The sequence below is a fragment of the Nannospalax galili genome, unplaced genomic scaffold (genome assembly GCF_000622305.1).
Source record: "Nannospalax galili isolate Female #2095 unplaced genomic scaffold, S.galili_v1.0 scaffold280, whole genome shotgun sequence".
Lineage (NCBI taxonomy): Eukaryota > Metazoa > Chordata > Mammalia > Rodentia > Spalacidae > Nannospalax > Nannospalax galili.
This window is the reverse complement of record NW_008347808.1, coordinates 1,213,690-1,239,601: the sequence shown is the minus strand read 5'-3', so window position 1 is coordinate 1,239,601 and position 25,912 is coordinate 1,213,690. Positions and strand designations below refer to the sequence as shown.

The 25,912-nt window shown below is 37.3% G+C and overlaps 1 protein-coding gene across 1 annotated transcript in view; it reads left to right on the top strand.

The window, feature by feature from the left end:
• The first annotated feature begins 1,398 nt into the window (after window positions 1-1,398).
• Window positions 1,399-25,912, top strand: part of Vsig4 (V-set and immunoglobulin domain containing 4) — a 37,966-nt gene continuing 13,452 nt past the window's right edge. The window contains 4 exon segments of the mRNA XM_017800932.2: window positions 1,399-1,517; window positions 6,782-7,138; window positions 21,928-21,990; window positions 22,471-22,533. Coding sequence (XP_017656421.1) covers window positions 1,463-1,517; window positions 6,782-7,138; window positions 21,928-21,990; window positions 22,471-22,533 — 538 coding nt within the window. The 5' untranslated portion in view covers window positions 1,399-1,462.

Sequence of the window (25,912 nt, the reverse complement as noted above, 5' to 3'; positions counted from 1 at the left end):
GTGTGTGTGTGTGTGTGTTTGTGTGTGTTAGTAGTGGTGGTAGGGTATTGGTTGTAAATTACAAAGGAAGTTTCTTTGAAGTTTAGAATTCTTTGAATGAAACCAAATAGGAAAAAATACATTCAAAATTAGTGAGGTAGGTTGAACGAAATAGTCATTGCAAGAAGGTAAACCAGCTAGGGGGAGTGGTTCAACAGGTACAGGGGTTTGACAGAATCCCATGCGATAATGGGGTCTCCTTTTATCTCTTCCACAGCTCCAAATAATCTATCTGCAACTATCTCTTGACAAGCATGTCCACCCCCCATGGAGGGGAACATTCTCATTCTTCCTCTGCATACAAATCACTGATACTCTGACTACGGCCTCTCACATTCCTCCAGCCAAAAACAAATATTAAACATTACAATGTAGCATTAGTGTTTCTGAAAATTATATTCTCAAAGCAGGCAGTGCCAAACCTAGAGTTAGATTATGGTTGAAGTTATAGTTACTCTGAGGCCTGTGAAGAGATAATTTTTAGAGTAACTAAACTTAACTAGGGTGTTTCATGCAATTCTCTTGCAGATCACGATGTACCAATTAGAAATCAATACAAATTTTCAACCAATAGAACATACCACTCTCAAGTCTAGTATACTGCTACCATGGCCTACCATTCTCTTAAAAGACAAAATAGATGGCTTTAGGAAGAAAAAAACCTATGAGGAATATTAATTAAAATGAATTAAGTATTTCCATCAGAGAGGTAGAGCTGCTGGAAAAAAATAATTCAAAGAACTTTCCCATGATGAGATATGGGGCATCCCTGCCTAGATAACAACTACATCCCTAAGGTTGCCAATTGTTTAAACTTTTATATGTAGAAAGTCCTTTCATACACTAAGCTCTCATACTCAGAAGCACTTAGGTGCCCTACCTCCTATACTGTTCCTTTGTACATGCTGAGCAAGGAGGGGTTAACAGCACAATTGATGAAAATTGGATATTCCAGAAATTTTTATTTCTTTTCCTTGGGCCCACCAGAAAGGAGAGCATTCCCATACTGGAATGAGCATACTCATCCCAAGGTTGGCTCCCAACCTTGAGCCTTATAGAGGGGACCCAAAATAGCCTGGGAGATTACACACCAGAAAGCACAAATGGCTCCAGAGAAAGCTTAGTTGATACCCCAGCAGACAAAAGAATTATAAAGATGATTAAGAATGTTTGAGATGTTCTGTATGAAATACACAAAAATTCAATAAAAACAATTTTCTTAAAAATTGAAAAAAAGGAAGCACCCCACGTGAATGTTCATAAATATGGGACTTCTTTCTTCCAGGAATGGGTGTGGAAACCCTGATTTCAAAAGATAAAGAGGAAGGCAAGTGAACTGCAACAGACACTGACAGCCACCAGAAGTTCAAGTCTCTGAAGCAATAGGAAGCTTGAAGAAAATACAAAAGTGGCCTCAGCTGTGATGGGGATCTCACTGGGCCTGCTGCTCTTGGGCCACCTAATAGTGGTCACTTATGGTAAGCCACAAAGTTCATGTCTGACACCACTTCTGCCTCCGTCAAACGACTTAGGGATTGTTGGTGTTGAGTGATTATTGAGGAAAACCTATTCCTGTTTAGCAGGTGAGTTTTCTCAACTATCTGAACTTTGGGAAGAAAGGAGGGAGTGGTTGAAGTCTGGTAAACCTCCAGAGGCAATTTGTAGAAATCAAAAAGGCTCCCATCTTGGAAAATATCTGTATGATTTTCCAGTGTTTATATTTCAAGGACATCAGAAAACTCTAATGACAGCCATATTCTCTATATTCTTGTTTTTCCTTGAACTTCTACAATTAGGTCTAACCTCTCATTTCCAAACTTTAGTTTCTCTTAAGATATACACCCTCCAATGAATGAATTTTTTTAACAGATAGATGTGAACTTAGAACTAACCTATACCACAATCCATAGTTATGAACGAGTATTTAACATAGTCTGTTCACATGCTTTATTGCACAGGCATTTACTTAGCTTCACCAGATTTTATCCAGGAACAGAATCCAATATTATTTGTTTAAACTAAATCCATCACTCTGTTGTTTCTATCTATGGGCTCTAGCCCTGCTTCTTGTAGACAGCCCTCAACACACATGCTTCCTTTTCCCATGCCAGCATTTCAAAGGTCTAGAGAAATAAATTGTGTCCTCTTAACTCTTCTTCAAGCTAAACAGTTCTAGATTTTTCAACTGATCACTAAAGGACTTCGTATATTACTTATTCCTGGGGTACTTCACTTCTCTAAGGACGTAGTGGCCCCGTCTGTAGGAGCAGTTTGTGGGAGCCTAATTCTAGATGCATGTCCCAACAAAGGCAAGATTATTCCATAATGATGATTTCTGTGGGATTTCTTCCACACTCATTTACAACCATAATAAAGGAGATGGGAAATCTATTGTATATATAATAATGAGAAGAATATTTAAAAAGGAACCCAGGCACTGGAAAGACGGATCAGCAGCTAAAAGCACTGGCTGCTCTCGCAGAAGACCCAGGTTTGATTCCCAGAACCCCCATGGCAGTTAACCATCTGTAACTCCCGTTCCAGAGGAATCCAACACCCTCTTTTGACCTCTGTGAGCATTTCATGACATAGGTGCACTTACATACATGTATGCAATACACTCCTACACGTAGAAAATAATAATAAATGTAATTATTTTAGGAAGGAACTCAGAATGGGTACTTTAAGCGGACCCATACCAAACAAATGAGGCTTTCCTTTACTTCAGGACCACAGTACAGGCTATAGTTCTTTGCTTTCGAACTCTGCATCCCAAGAAGAAACTATTGTGCACTCTCTCAAGAAAAACTCTCCTTCTACAAACTGCTGAAGTTAATATGCAGGCTGGTAATTCCCCTAAAGGAGGCAGATATGTAAAGAATACCCAGTTCTTGTTTGATGGAAGAACAAGGCTCTGAAATTGTGGGAAAGGTTTTTCTGAAAGCACTTGACATTTTTCCAGATAGTTGAAAGGACAAACATCTAGTCCTAGCCTAGGATTATATGCCTGAAACCATGTCAGGGAGGATTATGTAAGGGCTTCCTGGTTTCAGTTGTTGTGGCTGTTGGTTTAGTAAAGAAGTAAATACTAGAGAGAACTTGCAGATTTGTTTTTATGAGTCTTGGTCACCTCACTTAACAGAATACTTTTGAGATCCATTTTCCTACAAATTCTGTAATTTTCTTTTTTCATGGCTAAATAAGCATTATATTCCATTGTGCATATATACCACATTTCATTATCAATTCATATGTTGATGGACATCTAGGCTAGTACATAGCTATTGTGAATAGAGCAGTAATAGCTATGGATGTACAAGTATATCTGCAGTAGAATACAGAGTCCTTTGGGTCTTGGCCCAGAAATGGCATAACTAGGTCATATGGTTGTTCCAGAATTACTATTTTGACAGATCCCCATACTCATTTCCATAGTGGCTATACTAGTTTTCTCTTTCCCCACTTCCACACTACCATCTTCTTCTGTTTCATTTGTTTTCTTGATGATAGCCATTCTGACCAGGGTAAGATGGAATTTCAAAGTGGTTTTAGTTTAGATTTTCTTGATGGCTAAAGATGTTAAATATATTTAAAAATACTTCTTTGACATTTGTGGGTGGGGGTGAGTGTGGGTATAGGCTATAAAATCATTAAGGAGGTCATTAGAGGGGGAAAAGAAGTGTTGGGAAAGGAACAGTAAGACATATATGACATGAAAGTGGAAAAGAGGCTATTGTGAGTGGTAGCATTACAAGGTGAGGTATCAAAGGCTTGGAGGAGAAGTGAGAAACTATCAAGAAAAATCATTTTTGTTTTAAAATTCTATAATGAAACCTGATAGTGTGCATGTTAATTAAAAATGAATAAATTCAGCTTAGTATGGTGGGACATACCTTTAATCCCAGCACTTGAGAGGCAGAAGTAGACAGATCTCTGTAAGATAGAGGCCAGCCTCGTCTACATAGAGATTCCAGACCAGCTGTGGCTACAGAGAGAACCTGCCTCAAAAAACCAAACCAAAAAAAAACCTTTTTTTTAGTAAAGAAATCAAGCCTGGAGGGATGGTTCAGCAGTTAAAAGCACTAGCTGCTCTTGCAGGGGACCTGTGTTCAATTCTCAGAACTGTCAGGCTGTGTAATCTCTGACTGTCCTACAACCCACAGATGGTTTAGTACATTCCCATGGTCCAGTACAATCAATCAGACTGGGAGAACAACTCCTCCCTTGTCATGTAATAGCTTCTCCCTATGTCTATATGAAAGTGGATAATAGTCCAATCAAACCAATCTTTTCTATCAGGTTAAAGCACATAGAAGACTTCTATAGGGCAGGAATAATCAAGACAAAACCAGAAATTTCCCATGGATCATGTCTGGGTCTCTCTACAGTGACATTTATGCAGCACTTACTATGTAACAGCCATATGTTATGTGCTTTCACACTCCTTAGCCCCATTCTCTAGGCTACCAATGGAGTAAGAGGAAGAAAAGGAGAGAAGAAGAAGGAAAATGGAAGTGATGTAGAATGATGGCTGGAAGAATAAAACAAAGGAGAGAGACTGAAAAAAAGGAAATACATGGAAGAGAGCATGCCCTTTTAGAGAGTCTGTTTATGAACTCTGGCCCATGCCTCCATTATATAATAGAGCAATCCAGCTTGACTTACTTATAAAAATTAATTTCAACATTGTTCAATTGGGACATGGTGGCCCTGTTCTTGATAGACTGGAGTTGAGTGTGTAAAACCCTCTAGCAAGCTTCTTGAAAGGAGAACACAATCCAGACTTTGTAGCTCCCATGATGTGAGAATGGAGAAAATGCAGACTCATAGCCAAAAATATCTTTAAGAGCTCCAGGTATCTTCACAGCAGAGCACTACTGTGTTGCCCAGAAGGAGAATATGAGAATGGTCTTTTAGTGAACTAAAGGGAGACTGAGAAAGACCAAAAAAAAGATTAATGGGATAGAACATCTTAGATCAAGAGTCAGATAGTTTTCATGTGCCCCAAGGATGTTATGCTTCTGTTTGCATATGTCCAGAGATATCTTTGGATATATCTGTCTATGATGACAATAAGTTGTATTTGTATTCACACGGCCACATGAACCATCAACAGCACAGTGAAACAAACCACCTGGTCAATGTTTACTACTAGCTAGAATGTGTAATTAACTCCTTTTTCTATTATAGTTTATTAACACTGGGTCACCTCTAGTTGGAAAGGATCTGAAAAAGAAATACTGCCCAAGAGCTGACATAGATTATAACTTCCCCCAGATGGTTTATTTCATCCATAGAAAGCTTTGCTTGATAAAGTATCTTTTAGGATATGCTAAAATCATCTCCTCTTTTTTCTCAATCGTGGATTTGAGTTTTGTTCCTTGCCAACCTTGAAACTCTTCAGAGAGTATGTTGAGTATCTACCATTATGGAATTCTATTTGTTTGTTCTTTTTTTTACTGAAGTTTATAATATTTAAAATACATCATTCATTTTCTAGAGTTCCGGTTGGTACCTAGGCCATAAGCTTAACTTCTGTGTCCCCATTAATAGAAGCCTTGGTCCTTAATAGTGCATTCTCGATGCTAGAAAGCATACCTCCACTCCATTCAAAAAAGTGTCATTTTCTAGCTGCTTGACTGCAACATGGGCCAAATAAAAACGATTTTATTCAGTAACTGCTTGCATTTTGAAACAACCTCTACCAGAAAAGACATAATGGCATTGCCTATACAGCCCCCTACTCCCAGGCCCAGTTTGATAAAACAAAAAATTGTCAAAATACGAGTTTATGGATAAAAATTCTGATAACACAGTGAGTGCCAAGCTAACTGTCTTTTTTCTTCTTATGCTCTAGGTTTCTCTATCCAGCACACCAAGAAGCATTTTCCTTGGCTCATACTACAATCTAACACAGCCAGCTCCAGAGATTTACTCAGATTTTTTTTTCTTTTTTCAGACCAAGCATGGATGAACTCTTTTCCCCCTCAGGCTATAATTTTCCAATTATATCTTCATTAAGAAATAAAGGAAACCAAGAAAGAAATAATCAAAGCAAAAGGGGAAATCAGAACAAAAAAAAATCAGCCAGGTTTACAAAGGGCAAGTTTTAAACTTAATAACCAATGATTTTGTTTAACGGGAATGCACATCCAGACTGTTTACTCACCCTATGTGTCACCCTCAGAATTGCCTGTTGCTTATTTCTTCCTCCCATCCATAAAATAACTTTTGTTTGAACCCCAGTCACTGAGCCTTTCTCTTCAGTGAGTAGGATGAGGCAATGGGGCAGAGGGATATTTAGGGCATATATTCACACAAAATGAAAGCATTCAGTCCCAGCTGCTCATCATTTTTGTTCCCACATCTCATTTGAAAAATGTTAAAAGAGAAAACATGTAAGATATCACAGTTGGTAGAATCAATAACTATGATTCTTTCCCAAATCTTCACATAACATATGAAAAAACTCACCCTTCAGGTGGAAATGACTTAATCTGTGGTCACCTCTTAGCAAGGAAGTAACATGAAAAGGATGTAAAATTCACTAGAGATAAAAAAAATGTTAGGTACTTTCATCCCACAGACTACTTCTGGTTGGTGGGAACACTAACAGAATGGAAGAGCACAGGGAAAATGAAAGTGTGATGGGGAAAAGGGTATTTTTCATAAATCTATTGAGGCCTGTTACTCTCACCCTTGCTCAGGTGAATATGCCATCTATGTTTCTTTTCCTCTTCAGGACATCCCATTCTGAAAGCACCAGAGAGTGTGACAGGATTCTGGAAAGGGGATGTGAATATTCACTGCGTCTATGAACCCCTGAGAGGCTACACTCAAGTACTGGTAAAATGGCTGGTACAACGTGGCTCAGACCCAGTCACCATTTTCCTGCGTGACTCCTCTGGAGACCATATTCAGCAGGCAAAGTATCGGGGCCGCCTGACTGTGAGCCACGAGGTTCCAGGTGATGTGTCCCTCCAACTTAGTACCTTACAGATGGATGACCAAAGCCACTATACATGTGAGGTCACATGGCAGAAGCCTGATGGAAGCCAACTGGTGAAAGATAAGATCATTGAGCTCGGCATCCAGAAATGTAAGTCACTTTGAGAGTAGAAATGCATTGATAGGCAAAGACCCAATAAAGTACTATCATCATCTTAAACACCTCTGAGAAATGGAGAGATCTTAATTAATGAATATATACATAGGGCCTCTCTAATACTATCTTGTAATCACAGGATCCTCAAGGTCATCACTCCCATTAGAAAATTTAAGAAGTTTTGAGATGGGTCCCTGGCTTCCAAATCTCTACCTCTTCAAGCAAGCAGGAAGTTCTGTCACCCATACTGTGTTCATCCTCACACTCCTTGCCTTAAAACTCATAAAATTGGGTATAAATGATCTGGATACTGGCGAATTGATAGATTCTGACAGGGAAATTCTGGAGTAAGGGAGACAGATACTGACTAAGATGAATTTTGTTGCTTCTACAAGTTTACAAAGATCACTCCCTTGTGATATAAACTGCAGATAATCTTAAAGCTACTTAAACCCCCAAAATGACATTTTTAGGTCAGTTTATTTGTAACTCTAAGGTATCACAAGTCTTAGATAACACAAAACACTAAACTAATTAATCCTCTGAAGGAAGGTATTTCTATTGGCATTTTCTTTTTTTCATGTTCCACCGCAAACCAGAGAGTTCCTTTAATCTCTGATACAGATCTATGCATATGCCCAGCAGGGTAGGCATAGCCTTATCTTTACGATGTCCAAGAGCCTCTTGTCTTCCCTTTGCACTCTTTGTATGACCGTGATAACAAGTGGCAGTGATTTGGGCCTCACAGTGGCTCAGGGAATAAAGACTACCCTCCAGTACCAGGCTTTGGATTCTTCATCTACAAGTTATACCTGGTACAAAGAAAAGAAAGACTAATAACCATGAATAAATCCAGGTAAAAGTCTGAAGCACCTTCCTCTTGAAGCCTGCACTGGTGGGTGACTCATCCAGGCTCATATTGCTATACTGCTAAAGGCCAGAGTACTACAGCAACATTGTGAAATTTGAGGCAAAATATGAGCTGCCCTCTCTTGTGTTAAACACATTAACAGATGATCTCAAAGCAGATATACCTCACCATAGTGTCTTTATGCCAAAGAAAGTTTGGGAAGTAGTGTCTTGAGTAGACAGTGATTGTATAATCACACACACACACACACACACACACACACACAAACACAGATGCACGCAAATATAGAACTGAGAATAGCAGGCCTAAAGATAATGCCGGTTATACAGAAATGACAGAGATGGTAAAAGGAAAGGGGCATTTACAATAATTATTAGGTGTCATATTTTCGAGATACAAAGTTCAAGAACTTGACACATATGTTTCTCATTTATTCCCATAAATGTCTCATTAACTAGGTATCATTACCTAATTTTACAGAAGAGGAAACTAAGAATCAAAAGGGAGAATATTCTTGCTCGTGGGCTCATAATAAGGAAGTATATTTCTAGATGTACACCCATATTTTATGCTTTATGTCTAATTATTTCTCAAGGATAAATCTGTATCCAATACTAGACAGTCATTGGATGGTGCTACTTTTTTTAATTAAGGAGTTTCTCCATTGATAATTTTATTTATACTACGTGTGTCATTGAACATGGCAGACTCTAATTTCTAATGTAAAAAGGATGCTTAGCTGGCAATGCAGTTCAGAAGGAACAGGTGCCTCCCACAGTGCTTGATGAGCACAGTTTGCTCTCAAGGAACTACATGTTTGAAATAAATGATTCTTAAGTTTTCCTCTGAGCTCTACACATGGCTACTCTCCCTTCCATAATCCTTTTGTCTATGTGATTTGTTGATAAATCTTTGTAATGAAGTCAGGTGAAATGTGACAGCAGAACTTCCTGTACTGTGATAAAATCCATGACCAAAAAGACCTTGGAGAAGAAAACATTTACTTCATCTTGTACTTCCAGTTTACAATCCATCATTGAGGGAAGTCAGGGCAGAAACTCAAAGAAAAGCAAAGGCAGGAACCATAGAAGGATGGTGTTACTTTTATTCATTTATTCTTTTTCTTGTTTGGGGGATTATATAGGGGTTGATTGCTGCTTGCTTTGTTTTGCTTTATGAGATAAAGTCCATATCTCTCTATATTTTTCTTTTGAGTACTACACCTTATTCCTAAAGCAAAATACAAACTCTAGTTTAGATCTCCATGATAATGGAGGTCTGCTATTTCTTGCAGAACTATCCTTGGAATACCACAAGTTATCCTTATAAATGCTACAGATTGGAATTAAATGAACCCCAAAGATGATAAATCCAAATGAGTCCTCTCATCTTCCAAGAGATCTTCTTTAAAAAGAAGACAATTACCCCAACAAAATTGGAGCCTAATGGCTTTAGGAAGCTGCTGCTGGAAATTGACTACCACCATTTAAGTTAGTAGCTTGATTTTACTATGAGACCCCATTGTTTGCCTGGAAGGATTAATTTTCAAATGTTGGGTAGTAGTGGGAATAGGATGTGTGTTGGCTAGTCAAGCAGAGAGAGTAGGACATAACCGCAAAGTCCAAGAGTATGTACTTCACACAGATAAATTTAGCATTCTTGCATGTCGGATAGTTCCTAGATCATCAAAGCAGGAGATGTCCAATGCCAACAAGTCTGTCTTTTCCTTATCACAGTAATGCTTCTCAGAACCAGTGTTAGACGCTGTTTGCCATTGCCCCCTACTGGCCTTTAAGGAAACTGAAACTCAGACACATTACTCTCAGCTTTCTACTCCTTCCTATTGTCTGAACCACGTTACTGTCTAGGCTGGCTTGCTCTTTGTAATTTTTTTTTGACTTATTTATTTTTATTTTATCTGTGTTATTTTATTTTATTTATAAAATGTATAGATGTGAGTGCACCCAAGTATGCTATGCCCATGAAGGCCTGAAGAGGCCTTCAGATTTCTTGGAACTTGAGTTACAGAAGGGTGTTAGCAGCCATGGATAGGTGCGAGGAACTGAACTTGGATCATCTGAAGGAGCAGCCAGGGCTCCTAACTTCTAGGCCATCTCTCCACCCCTGATTCCTCTTCTTGCCTCCTTCTCACCCCAACATAGTCCAAAAACATCTGATCTCTTGATTCTAACCTCTATCCCAGTGGATTGTTAACCCTTCACTCTTCCACCTTATGCACTGTGCTATTTCACAGTTCTGGATTGCTTCTGTAGGCCCTTTTTACATGATTTTAGACTGATGAGTGGAACAAAACTCAGATATGCAGATATAACAGTTCAAAATATTTCTCTCTCTCTCTCTCTCTTTTTTTTTGCTGATCCTGGAACAGGATTCCTTTATTTAATCTCACCCACCCAGGGCTCAGGGACCATCTTGGAAGAGGGGGCAGAAAGACTCTAAGAGTCAGGGAGGAGGTGCATAACCATATGGAAACAGAGTTCCACAACCTCCTGGGACCCTGCTCATAAGATTTTATGGCAATTGTGTCAGCATATACAAGTGCCATGCAAACTCAGGCAGACAAAAACCCAACACAGAACTAGGAAATGAACAGAGGACCTCAATCTTTTTTTTAATGCAGTGTTTCACATCTATTTAGAGGTTTTTAAAATTTTTTTACAAAAACTTTATTGAGAATTTCATACAAATATATAAGGTGTTTCAATCAAACCCATGCCCATTCCCTCCCCTCCAACATTCCCCCCTCTGAAGAGGTAACCCTAAAATCTTTTAAGGATTAGATACAAGCTCCCAAGTACTTTTGACATTTTTGGCCTTTGGAAAAGAGTATGTTGCTAAGAGGCCCAAGGACATTTTGACTTTTAGCCAAGAAACTGGCTACATTTCTTTGGGGTCTTTTTACCCTAACTGCCTAGCCAATTCCTGCCTCCTATTCTTATCACGCCATCCTCTGAAGGGGTTACCCAAATTGCCAATAGGGAATAGGGATGGTGACCGCTCTGCCTTCTTCCATGCTGAACAGGGACACAGCGTGAAGCAACTGGAGTACCCTTTTCAGTGGGTCTATCTAAAAGATTCACAAATTGCATAACTCTTGTCTCTAAGGGAAGAAGAAAGTCATTGAATCATGAATAGGAGATGTGAAGGAGAAGTAAAGGCAAGAGTAATTAGCATTACAAGTTCTAGACAGGGAACTAGAAAAAAGTCAGAACAGGGCAATTTTCAAAAGTTCATATGAGAGTCCATTGGAGTTTCTTGACAAGGGCTTCCAAAAGCATCCCTCTATTGTGTTCTTCCTCATTTTTCTTTTGTCTTCCAAGGCTGGACGCCTTGGCTTGGAAGACTGGCCAGATACTCAGGTGAGGGTCCAGTAACCCTGCTTGGCACTCCTTTAATGAATGAGCACAAGCATCAACAAGCCGAGTTGTGACTATGTTTAGCAATCAGGCTCAGCAGAAGTCGTGATGATGGTAGTTATTTCATGCAGAAAAGACTGCTGTATATAGCATTATCTTATTAAAAGGACCTGGAATTTAAAAGGATTTGGTGCCAGGAGCCACATATGAGGGAGAACATACGTTGTTTGTTTTTCTTAGTCTGTGTTACTTCACTTACTATAACAGTTTCAAGATCCATCCATTTACCTGCAAATTTCATTATTTCATCTTTCTTTACTGCTGAATAAAACTCCATTGTGTAAATATACCATATTTTTGTAAACCACTCATCAGTGAAGGACACGTAAGTTGCTTCCATCTCTTAGCTATTGTGAAAAGAGCAGCAGCAAACATAGTTGTACAAGTGTCTCTACAATAAGACGAGTCCTTTGGGTATATGCCAAGGAGTGGTATAACCGGGACATATGGTAGGTTCATCTTTAGTTTTTTAAGAGTTCTCCACACTGTTTTCCATAGAGGCTGCACAAGTTTGCAATCCCACCAGCAGTGAACGAGCGTTCCCCTTTGTCCACATCCTCGCCAGCATTTGGTATCATTTATTCTCTTGATCCTAGAAATTCAAGCCATCAGTCCTGCTCTAAGAATATGTGAAATCATATCATTCTCTTCCAAAACAGTCCATACCCTCTTTAGATGTCAACTCTATCATCTACTCCCCACTCTGCCTTGGGATTTCTCTACCCATTTCCTCATAGCTCACGGTGAGATATGCTCTACTTCTTTCCACTGAGAAACTTTCATCATGAATTCTTTTTATTTACTATTTTTATTTTACATGTATGAGCGTATTACCTACATGTAAGTACATCTGTGTCAAGCAATGCCCTCGGAGGTCAGAAGAGGGCATCAAATCCCCTAGAACTAGAGTCACAGATGACTATTAGCCACGATGTAGGTGCTAGGAATCAAACCCAGGTCCTCTGCAAGAAAAGCCAGTGCTCTTAACTGCTGAGCCATCTCTCCAGCCACATGAATTCTTTTTTTTTTTTCTGAAGACTTTATTTAAAATTTTTTATTTCTTCGTATGTATGTCTGTCTGTGTGTATGTGTGTGCATGTGTGTGCAGGTATCTGCAGAGGCCAGAAGAATGCATCAGACCCTTTGGAGTAGGAGTTACTGGTGGTTGTGAACTACCTGATATGGGTTCTCAGAGCTGCACTCTGGTCCTCTACAAGAGTTCTCTTAACTGCTGATCCATCTCTCCAGGACCCTCATTATGAATTCTTAACAGCTAATTACATATCCTGCTCCACCAGTCATCATATATTCATATATGTGTGTGCTTAGGAATTTAAGCTTAATATGTATGTATAAACAACATACAGATATGTCATTTTTAAAATTTCTTCCCCCATCCCCTCATCTCTGCCATATTCACCATGAATTTTCTGAAGGAGGTAGATTCCACCAGTTGCATCTCTCAGTTTACTACAAAGATTTGCAAACTGAAAACAACATTGGTCTCTACACAACCAAAGTCCAAGGTCTATCCATTCAGGCCCAACTCTATCAAAGTCTCTGCAGCAGTTGACCCTGGTGAGTACTCCTTCCTCCTCAAAGATTTTTGAACCATTTTCATTTGGGTTTTCTACAATCTGACTAATCTTTCTTAGATAACTTTGCTAGTTTTTCCTTCTTTCACTGCTTAATTTTTAAGTGTTCTCAAAGTTATTATTAATGCCTTTGTGCACCTAGAGAAAAGGGCTTATTCACTTATGAAGCTTCAAATATCATCTCTATATTGACAACTATTGAAACATAATTTTATAAGTGCATCTCCAGAGTACTAGATCCCACTATCTTCAGGATGGCTTAATATCTTTGTGTCGCTGTTCTGTTTGTTTATTTAGACAGATCTCACTATGTAATCTGTACTGATCTTGAACTCACTATCCTCCTGCTTCACTCAGTATCCCAGGTGCTGGGATTAAAAGTGTGTGCTGCCAGACCCAGATTGGATTTCTTCATCTCTAATCTTAACCTAGACCTCAGTATATAACGAAGGCTAGCTTCAGTCTTACGGCAGTCCTGTCTCAGCCTTCTGAGTAGCCCTCACTTCTTTTCATTTTCCTCTCATAGTCAAATAATCACAAAGATCACAAGGTGTTATGAATTTAGCTACTGAATTTGATCACTTATTAAGGTCTTCCTTTCCCTTCTCATATGTTTAGGATCTCATAATCATTTTTATTGATTAGTTCTATTATTCTGCAATTTAATACATCTACAATGTATTCTGATTACTCTCTCCACACTTTCTTCCCTCCCATCCCTAACATCCCCCAACTACTGCCACTTCATTTCCCAGATTTGTGACTTTTGATTTTGCTTTGTGACCAGGCTCTGCAGCTGCTTTGAGTCAGTGATTGCAGTATGTAGTGGTTTAAATGAATGTCCCTCACAGGCTCCAAGTATTTGAACAATTTGTCCCTAGTGTGGTGGAACTGTTTGGGGGAGGTTTAGAAGGTGCAACCTTGCTGGATGGAGCACGTCAATGGGGGTGGCCTTTGAGAGTATAAGGTTTGCACATTTTCAGTTTGTCTCTGATTCCTGTGCCTGCATAAAGATGTTAGCTTCAGTTTTCAGTTTTCTGCTCTGGCTGCCCCCTACAGTGTCCTGCCATGCCTGCCCCACCATGAGGGGCTTTTAGCTCTCTGGAACGATAATCCCAATAAACTCTTCCCTCTATAAGTTGCCTTGCTCATGATGTTTTAGCACAGCAACAGAGAAGATAACTAATACACAATGTCTGTGTCTTGCCCAGGAGGTGATATTTTCATTCCTTCTTCTTATCTTCTGGCTCTTACTTTCTCTTTGCCCCCTCCTCTGCACTGCTCCATGAATCTTAGAGGGAATGATATAAGTGTCTTAAGGCTGAGTACTCATCTGTCACTTATTCTCAGCACCTTTTGCAGATTTGAGTATCTGCATTCATCACTCTTCGTTACAGAGATAGGGTACTCTGATTAAGTCTGAGAGTAGCATCTGCCTATGGGTAGAAACATAAATATTTAGAAGGCAGCCTGATGCTCTGTCAATTTGCTAAGCAAGTGTATTCAGTTTCCCACTAAGGGCTGTGATCTTCCATGAGTTTTTGACCAGGTTTACAATTCTAAGTATGAATTCCTACCTGTGGGATGGGTGTGAAATCCAATAATAGAGTACTCGGTTATTCTCACAACATTAATGCTACTATTGCACAAATAGGCAAGTTGGTCTCATAGATCACAGGATTCACAGCTGGATAGAACTATTGATTCCTTTTCTCCCCTAGCAGCCTTCATAGCACCTCCTAGCACTATGACTGCTAACTTGCAAGGAAGATGCATCCAGCTCAGTTCCAGCATGATTTCTCTATATCTCACATCCGAGGAGGGAGGAGTCTTCAGCAATATGATCTTATCATCTGGTTCTTGTAGGCAACCAAGAGGAACTACAACAGTTTGTATTGTTTAGGGAGCTGTTAGAGCCTCCCTGCCTAGCAACTCATAAGGAAATATCCCACCCCTTGTCACTGGAGTTTTTGTTAAATTATTGAAAGGTTCTGGGAGCAGCTTTTTCTAGCCACACAAGGTATCTTCCTTCATGTTCTTTTTTATAAGCTATATTTTTTTAATTTGGTTATAAGATAGTAGGTTTCCTATAAATGCTCTCCTTATGTCCCCCCATCCCTATCAAAACATCAACTTATTTAGCTTGTATTATATTTTTAATGTCATTACATTATAAAATTTTTATCTGCACAATTCGGCCTGTCTGCTTTCATGGCTAGTCTTAAGTACAGCAAAGCGCTTGGTGCAAACACATTAAATGGATATTTGTTAAATTCCATGTTTTCTCTCTCGTGCAGATTTTAGCTTGTAATGTATGTGTATATATATACATGAATATGGGTGTGATGGCTAGAATGAGAATATCCCCCATAGGCTCCAAGTATTTGAACACTGTGCCCTAAGTTGGTGGATTAGTTTGGGGAGGTTTAGGAAGTGTGGGCTTGCTGGAGGAAGCATATTGCTGTCTTTGAGAGCCCACAGTCATATGCTATTGCTAGTTTCTTTCTCTGCTTCCTGTGCATGCTTGGAGATGTGAACCCTCAGCTCTAAGCTCTGGCAACCTCTGCTACCATGTCTCTCTGCCATGATGGACTCATTTCTCTGAAGCCATAAGCTGAATAAACTCTTTATTCTTGCCTTGGAATTGTGTTTAATCACAGCAACAGAAAAGTAACTAATACAATGAATAAAGCCTAAAAAATTGAGAAAGGAGAAAAGAGGGTTAAAAGAGGTGGTGAAGAAGGAGGGGGAGGTGAAAAAGAACATGTGACATGAAAGACTGGGTGGAGGATACAAGATAGGGTAGGGGAACAGGGAAGATGTGAGTGAAGGAAAATCAACTGAGACAGGAGGATTGTCATTAATTTAAGCCCAGCCAGTCTAGGCTACATAGTGAATGGCACCTCTATATCACACTCTGCCTTTCCAAAGCTCGAGGACCATCATGGAAGAGTAGGTAGAAAGAATGTAGGAGGCACAGTAGAGGGAGGACTGTTGTGAAACAATGTCACCTGGGTATGACAGAACCACGGCACCCATGAACTCTGCAGTTCTGGTGGCCTCCACAAGACCTGCAATAGTTCAAGTCAGTCAGTGTTCCAGCCTGAAGTGGAAGGGCCTCTGAGGCCCAACCTATAACTGGGGAGTTGTTGATTATTATTGCCTGCTGGGTGAATGAGAGTCAGTTTTCTTCAGGGATGTAGTCCCTGGTAGGTTAACCATGCTCTAGCGGATGGTCCTACACCCGTGCACACACTGCCAGTACTAATTAGACATGGTGGATTAAAACACTAGTACATGAAGTTGGAAGTGAGATGCAGGTGAAAGACCTGCGAAGAGCTGGAGGGGCACGCACCCCATGGGGGATGGTTATCATCAAAACTCATTGTATATATGTCCAAAATTATTAAAGATCAGATAAATAAAACATTGCATGAATATAACACATTATTTATCCATTCTTCAGTCAATGGGAATTTGAGTTATAATTTCATTCTGGCCGTTACAAATGAAGACCCATTAAAATTTTGTGGACATAAAATTTTAAATTTTTGGACATAAATTTTTGTTATTTTCAGAATATGGCTGAAAGTGGAATGGGTAGGCCATATAAACATTCTATAATTAACGTTTTGAGGAAATTCCAAAGTCTTTTCTGAAATGGCTGTAAAATTTTACCTTCCCATATGCTATATACAAGGATTTCAGTTTCTTACATCCTCATCAACACTGAATTTCTGTTTCATTTATTTTAAATTTATTTCTTTATTTTGTGTGGGGTGCATACATACCCTGATGTGCATTTGGAAGTGAGAGGACAACTTGTAGGAGTCAGTTCTCTCCTACTATGTAAGTTTGAGAGATCAAACTCACTCTGCCAGGTTTGTCAGCAAGTCTCTCTCTCTCTCTCTCTCTCTCTCTCTCTCTCTCTCTCTCTCTGTCGTTATTGGAGATTGAACCCAGGATCTTACACATAGTAGGTATGCACTCTATTGCTAAGCTATATCCTCAGCATTTCTGCTTCATATTTAAAATTATGGCTTCCCCTCCTTCCTCTTTATCATCCTCTGCCTCTCTTTGTCTTTCTCCATTTATAAATGGCACTACCATGTTGCCCAGGCTAGCTTGTAGTTCACCATGTAACAAAGGCTCTCCTCAATTTTGAGATCCTCCTATTTCAGCCATCCAAGTTCTGGCATTAGAAGTATGTATCACCACAACTAGCTCCTTCACTTTTTCTTAAAAATGTTTATACAGATGATTTGGCCATTTTTAGTTGGATTATGTGGTTTTGAGTAAGTTTTTCTAGTTCTTATTTCTTCTTCCTGTTAACTCTTTGATGAATGCTTGATAAATATTTTTTCTTATTCTATAGGATGTGTGTTCACTCTGATAAATTTTTTTTGCAGTGCAGATATTTTATTTTGATGTGCTATCAATGAGAAAACTTTGGTTTTGGTTTCCTGTGCTTTTGAAGTCATAACCAGAAAATCATTGCCTTTACCCACATCTTGAAGTGTTTCCCTATGTTTGCTTCTAGTACTTTCTCATTAAGGTCTTTAATCTACTTTGGTTGATTTTTAAACAAAGTAATAGCTGTCAAGTTTCAATCTTAGGAATATCTAGTTCTTCAGTTATTGAAAAGTCTGTCCTTTATCCAATATGTTTTTTGTGCCTTTACCAAGAATTAGTTGATTTTAGATGTATCAGCTTATTTCTGGCATCTCTACTTTGTTCGACTTTCCTTTTTGGTTAGTATACTTCTATATAATTTATTATCCTAAATTCAGATATTGTAGTGACTTCAAAATTTTATGAAGAATGCCTAATTAAATACTTTAGTTATTTTAAAATTAGGTTGTCTGCCTTATTCCTGAGTTGTAAGAGTAATTTATTCACTTGGAATCCTAGATTCTTATCAAATGTGTTATTCCCAAATTATTTTTGCATTCTACATGTTGTCTTTTCACTTTCATGATAGTGCCCTTTAAAGTACAAAAGATTAATTTTGTTGAATTTAAACCTATTACTTGTGTTTATGTGACAGGTGCCACCACAATCAAAATTTCTTAATATTTTAAGCTCTGATGGAATCCAGCAATTTTGGGGTTTGACTTTTTCTTTAGATTTATTTGTGTGTGTGTGTGTGTATGTGTGTGTGTGTGTGTGTATGTGCGTGTATGTGGGTATGTGTGTGTATGTATGTATGTCTGTGTGTGTGTGTGTTTGTGCTACATGTGTGCAAGTACCCATGGAGAAGATGCCAGGAGGTATCAGAGCCCTGAAGCTAGATAACAGGAAGTCGTGAGCCTCCTGATGTGGGTGCTGTGACGTGAATTCAGGGCCTCTTTAAGGGCAACCAGTGCTCCTAACTGCTAACCCATCTCTCCAGTATTTTTTTTTTAATGAGTGGTTCTTAACTAGAGACTGGCTGGAGAGATGGATCAGACACAGGTTAGGTTCCCAGTACCCACATAGTAGCTAACAAACATCTCTAACTTCAGTTCCAAGGGATCTGTACCATTTTCTGACCTCCACAGGCACTGCACAGCATGGGTGCACTTACATACATGCAAGCAATACACTCACACACAAAATAAAAATAATAGATAAAAATATTAATTAGCAACTTAATATTTTTACTTGCTTAAATTCTGTAATTACAAGTTTCCTGATTCTTCTTCAGAAATTAATTAATTTCTAATTGTATGACATTCATTTGGAGAAGATGCTTATTATTTCATTTCCTTTTATAATACACTGAGATTTGTTTTATAGCCAAAAGATGGTCTGTTCTGAAAAATGTTCCATGTGTACTTGAGGATAATTTCTATTGTACTATTATTGTATGATGCTTTTGTTATATGCTTATTAGGTCTAGCTGGTTAATAATGTTATTCAAGTCTTGAATTTCCCTAATGATCTAGTTGCTACATCCATTATTTAAAGTAGGGTATTTAAGTCTCAAATTATTGTTGTTAAATTGACTGTTTCTTCCTTCAATCATGCTAATTCTTCTTCATGAATTTTAGGGCTCTATTATCAGCCGGTGTTTATTCTTCATAAGTGTTTTATAGTTATAAACTATTTTTATTTCTCTCTATTTAAAATCTTTGGCTTAAATATAATTTGTCAGCTATTAGTATAGCCATTCTAGCAAAATTTTGGTTAATATTTTCATGGTACAACTTTTTCCATCCTTTTACTATAAAACCACTTTTCCTTTGAGCCATAAGTGGGTATGTCATATAGTTAGATATGATAATATGAGACTCTCTGCCTATAAATTTGAGAGCTTACTCTGTTTCCATTTATTCTCATTTTTATTAAGTAGGATTTATCTCTGTTAATTTTCTATTTGTTTTATTTACTTTTGCCCTTATTTCTCTATTTTCCAGTTCCTTTCAACTTTGATGTTAAATAGATAATTTTTAGTGTATTACATAATTCAATTATTGCTTAGGTGAATAAATATTTCCATTATTGTATTTCTATGGGATATCATGTATTCTTAATTTACTATCTGGTTTGGATTTATTTCAACATAATTTCAGAATATACAAAAGCTTTGTTTCTTCATAGCTCAATTTCTTCTCCATTTAATGCTGTCATCGCAAAAGAATACATTTTATGTATTATAGTGAGTATCGATTTTAATCTGTTTCTTTGTAAAGTCTCTTTTAAATCGGTCATAAAAGTAAATTTACATTCTGTTTTCCTATAGAATTACCTTTAGTGATGCTTTTTTAAATTTCTTCATGTGAACACTGGATAATATCTATGGCCCTTTTGAAATTTCTAATTTTTAAGATTTATTTAATTTAAAAATATTTCATTTACTGTTTTTCTTTTATGTGTATGGACGTTTTGCTTGCATGTAAGTAGGTACACATATGTATGTAATACTCATGGAGGCTAGAAGAAGGTGTCCACCAGGGGGGTGCTAAGAACTGATAGAGCAGCCAGTGCTCTTAACCCCTAAGCCATCTGTTAGCCCCCTTTTGACATTTCTTCTGCATCAGAGATCTGCAGGGGGAAATTCTTTCACTCATTGTCTTGGAAATTTTTTAATTTTCATTTTGTTTTGGATTTGGGGGATTTTGTTCATGGTTAGACAGGATTTTGTTGTGCTATCCAAACAAACCTTGAACTTGTAACTGGAGCTAAAAGTGCATGCAAGTGTGCCCAGGTTTCTTTTGTTGAAGGTGTTTTACTAAATATGAAATTAAAAATTGTTAATATTTTTGTTTAAAAGTATTAAACGCATAATCTACATGATAAGTTGCTTCTGTCTTGCTGCTCTCGATAGCTTCACTTTGGATTTGGCTCTTGATTACAGTGTGACTAAGTGTAAATGTTCTTACGTTTACTCTACTTGAAATTCATTGTGCTTCTTAGATTTGCAGATAGTTCTTCTCATCAAATTGAGATATTCATGACATTTCTTCAAATGTTCTACTTTCCTCCTTCTTTCTTTTCCTTCTAGGATTCTCATTAAGAATATGTTGGCATACTTGGTGGTATCCCACAGATATTTAGGTTCTGTTCATTTTTTAAAATTCATTTTCACTAACTGAATAATTTCAGTTGTCATAAATTTAGACTTACTGATGCTTTATCCTGCCTCCTCAAATCTGCTCTGGATTACCTTTCTTTCTTCTCCTAAATTTTCCATTCATTTATTGAAGTTTTAACTTCTGTATTTCTACTTGGCTACTTTTGAAAATATCCAGCATCTTTAAAGATGTTCTCTATTTGGTTTGAATCATTGTCATCATTTTTAATTATTCAGATATCTATTCCATCAGTTTGAACATATCTAAATCATTTTTGTCTGGTAAATTCTCTATCCATGCTTCCTAAAACACTTTCTATTGATTGATTTTCATTAACTGTTTATAGGGTAAACTTACAGTTTGTTTGTTTATATCATTCACATTTTTGTTGCTGCTGAAAACTGAACTTCTAGAGTCATATAAGGGGGAAATTCTAGAAACCTGATCCCCCCTATTGACACTACATGTTGTGCTCAATTATTTTGTTTGTTTTCTGTAATTTTCCTGAACTAATTTTGTAGTCTTTTATATTTGTTGCCATAGATGGCCAATAAAGTATCTATTTGGTTAATTTAGTGGTCAGTTAATGATTGGATAGAGATTTTCTTAATTGCCTGGAACAAATAAACCATATTGTTTGTGCCAGAGAAGTTCTTTGTCTATTTATCCATGGCATCAACATTCAACCACTTTACAACCATGACACATTGTTACTTTCTGTTTCTTTAAAACCTCCAGGTTAACCACAGGTAAGAGCTGATGGTATTCTCACATTCTTCATGAGCAGGCACTTGGCCTTATGAAAGGATATGTCCCACTTGACTCCCAGAAAACTGTCAGAGCTTTTTCAACTTTCTGTCGCTATCTCATTCTTGCCCATTTCCTATTAAGGTTCTTGATTGGTCTTTTGTTTTCCCAAACTACTATCCATTTCCTTAGGCTTCTGTGTGACAAATATTCTCCTAACCTTAGGGGAATGTTTTTAGTGCTGAGTAACCAATAAATAAGCTTTTGGAGTTACGTTTTTCAGGGAATCATTAGGCAGGTCAAGTAAAGATAGTAGTTTGGGAATGAACTGCTCACTCCTACACCTGGAAGGTGAAACTTTTCAAAATTACCTCTGAAGTGGGAAGGTGTGATGGGATTCAGGTATGTTGAAGTGCCACAAATTTACAGGCAACAGGATTTACTAGCATCATAGGAGAAGTATTGTGGAGTCCAGTTGTGAATCTGAATTTATTTATCTAATTCTTTATTTTCCAGGGTATTCGCCTATTTATCCAAGAGTGACAAAATTCTTAACTGGGCTACTTTTTCCTTGCAGACTCCTCTAATACATTCATAACCAAGACTGAGTCACCTACAACCATGAAATCTTCTTCGGAAGGTAAGTATTATTATGGCATTATTGCAGTAGGAGTCATCTAAAATGGTGTTCAGAAACCAAGTATACCAAATTCCATTGAATTTGGGCAAAGAGTTTACTAAATTACTCAGAGAGATCATTACAATAAAGGAATGGAAACAAAAGAAAGGCAAAAGAAAAGAAAAGAAAAGGACTCCAAAATGCACACTTTTCTTTGTGAAAATAAAAAATAAGAGATTATAATTTTTTCCTAGCCTGTCTTATTCTGTGACATGAGGAATATTAATTCTTCTTTATACACCTTATTTTCACTGAGCACTCTTAATAATAAGAAAATAAGATATTTCACTTCATAGTACTGGTGGTCAATGATATGCTAGGTAGCTTTGAAAGCCCAACAGAGAATCCCCAACAAAAACCTCCAGCCTTTGCAAACATCCCATACCCTCACAGCTCCTCAATGGAAGAGAAGCTTCTGACCTGGGTTCCTTGTTCTCACAGCAACAACTAAAGCTGACTGGATCAGTAAAGCAGATGGACATGAAAAGACCATTGCTAGCTCAGGTAAGAATAAAATTAGGATTTCTGTCATTCCATTTCGACTCTAAACTTTGTCACTCATTATTAATGTTCACTGTGGAATTCATTTTTACAAATCAGGACTAGTGCTGGAGTTGAGAAAGGTAACAGAATAAAGAGGAAGAAACGAAGACACAAAACTGAGCAAAGACATAGTTTGGTTGATGGGAGTAGTAAATGTATTCTTAGCTTGTTTCCAATTGTCATAGCACTATACTTCTCAAACACTGAACAAACATAGGAATACAGCTATCAACTCAACTGGTCTTTTAAAGAGGCAGGTAAAAGGACAGATAAAGTTCACAGTAGCCTCTCGTTACTTGAATTCTTAGTAAGGGCTTTAACAGCAGTTTATAGATTGTTTTTAAGTCCTTAAAAGTTTGAAGGATTCCCAAGTCAGGGTGGATGTCTGGAATTGAAATCTAAAAGAGAAGATACTTTGTATTTCACCTCAAACCAATGAACAGTTAATAAGCACTGACACAGGTAAATTAATTGTTAAATAATGAACTGTTGCCACACCATTTATTAGATGTTTCCTTTAAACAATGAGCTCCCCATTATTTCCTGAGATGCTATAGGCCATCCACCAGAGCTCTTCAGATCACTTCATGGTCTTTGAACAAGTGTGTCAATCCCTGATATACCAAGGATCTTCTAAGACTCCGGGTCTCATCAAGCATCTCTTTGGATTATTTGATGTGAAATAGCCTAGTAGCTGTCACTCATTGTTTCCTTCTGGCTTTGTGTCATTGAAGGTATACCTCTTTATGTGAAGCTAAAGTTTGAACCAATAACCCCAAACATGCTAGGGCAAGTGCTCTATCAATGAATCAAATAAAAACACAGGAGAAAGCGTCAACAACTGATAAGATTAAGCAAAAGGATAAATTTAAAAGATGGAGGAAAAGGTGAAGAAAATAATACATAATGGCACATATAAAGAAAAATTAATAAACATGGCCAAAACATTTGAGATGTCAGAAATACATTCAAGAGATCAAACCCAAGAATATGTGCAGAAGAAGGAGCTGACATAAAGTCAAAAGTCTTAAACAAAATCAAAAGGCTTAGATAATCTCTTCAATGAAATTATGTACAGTAATTTCCTCAAACATAGAGAAAGAAATAAACATCTCAATGTAAGTTTAGAACCCCAAATAGACCAGCAGAGAAGAAATGCTTCACAGGATGTCAAATATGCAAAGTAAAAAACAGCATTAAATAATGTAAAGAAAAAATGCCAACACACGTACAGAGGAAGAAACATCAGAATAATAACAGATTTTTCATCAGCAACCCTAAAATCCAGTAAGTATGGAATGATGTGTTCTAAGCCCTGAGATAAGTAACCATCAGCCAAGATTACAAGGCTCAGCAAAGTTATATCTTAAAATTCATGGAGAAATAAGAAAATTTTAACATAAACACAATGTAAGGCATTTTCTGACAACCAAGGCATTCCTGGAGACAAATCTTTTAAAATTAATTTATTTTTATTTTATGTATATGATTGTTATGTCTTCATATATGTAAGTGCACCCATGTCATGAAATAGCCATGGAGTACAGAAGAGTGTGTCAGATCCCCTGAAACTGGAGATATGAATGGTCGTTAGCTGCTATGTGGGTGCTGGGATTCAAACCCAGGTCTTCAGTAAGAGCAGCCAGTGTTCTTAACCACTGAGTCATCTTTCCAGCCCCCAAGACAAATTTTTAGTTGATTTTTTGTGTATTTCATACACAACATCTTAATCATCTTTATGCCCCCTTCCCCACCCTCCCATAGCCACACCCCTGCTTGTTTTCATGCATTCTGTTATTTATGTTATGGCCCATCTAGTCAGTTCTTAAAGGAGTACTATGCATCTATGAAGAAAGAGAATTCCATTTATGAAAACATAAGAAGGATAAAATTTCATTAGAGAAGCTGATGACTAAGGCAGAACCAGGAAGAACCCAACTATATCAAATACAGCAAGTCAGCAAACCTCAATGAAATGACCAAAGCAACAACCAGCAAAATCATCAGAAATAGTGAATCCCTCTCAATAATAACCTAGAACACAAATGGCCTTAACTCATCAATTAAAAGACATAGACTAACTGATTGGTTTTTGGAAAAAAAAAAAAACAAGATCTGAATGGGTTTTCGCTAAGAAACTCACATAATTAGTAAAGACATGTGAAAATTGAAAGTCAAAGTTTGGAAATCAGCCTCTCAAGCAATTGACATTATAAACAAACAGGCATAGTTATTCTCATATCTGAAAAGTAGACTTCAAACCAAAAATAGAAGATATGAAGAAAATGATTCCTCAAGAATGTATCACTATTATAAATATGCATTCAATATTGGGGCTCCAAATTTCATAAACAAATACAAAAAGGCATAAAAATCATATTGATCCTTATATAAAAATTGTGGAAGACTTTGATATCCCACTATCATATTTACATGGGTCTTCTAAATTAAAATTAGTAAAATATCAGACAAGTAAGTTTTACCTTATATCAACTAGATTCAATAGAAATATTTCACCCCACAACAGGAAATACAAATTCTTTTCTCAGCAGTACATGGAACATTCTCTGAGATTGTTTATATTATAAGCTAAAAAATATGCCTCAGCAAGTACAAAAAATACTGAAATAATTCCTTACATTTTATGAGACTATGATGGAATAAGATGAGAAATTATTAACAAGAGTAACCTTAAAAATACACAAATATTTGGAGACTGAACAATATATATTTGTAGAACAATAAATCATTGAAGAAATCAAGAAGTTTAAAGATACTTAGAATCATATGAAAATGATAGCAAAACCTACCAGAACCTATGGCAGGGGGGGTATACCCAAAGCAGATTTAACAGAAAAGCTTATAACTGTAATTACTCAAAAATCGGTGAAATGCAGACTGAAAGAACAGTGCAAAAAATTAATCAAGGCACTGGTTCTTTTAAAAGGTTAACCAAACAATGAGAACTAACCCAAACTAACCAAACAATGAAAGCAGGGCCCCTACAGACTCCAGGGAAATCGATATCATTAGAGAATACTCTCAAAATTTATAGTCCCCAAAGCTGGAAAACTGTAAGAAATATATTTATTTTTTAACACATAAGATCTATCAAAACTAAATTCAGAAAATTCAGACAAACAAAACCATAAGAGGCAATGAACATGAAGCAAAGTTTAAAAGTGTCTTCACAAAGAAAAGCTCAGAACTAGATGGATTCACTGCTGAGTCCCCCCAAACTTATTTTAAAGCATGGGCAAATTAAGTCTATTGAATAAAATAACTACTTCAGTAAGGAGAGTTAGTCATTATATGTGTGCATCTTCATAAGTGCAGGGTT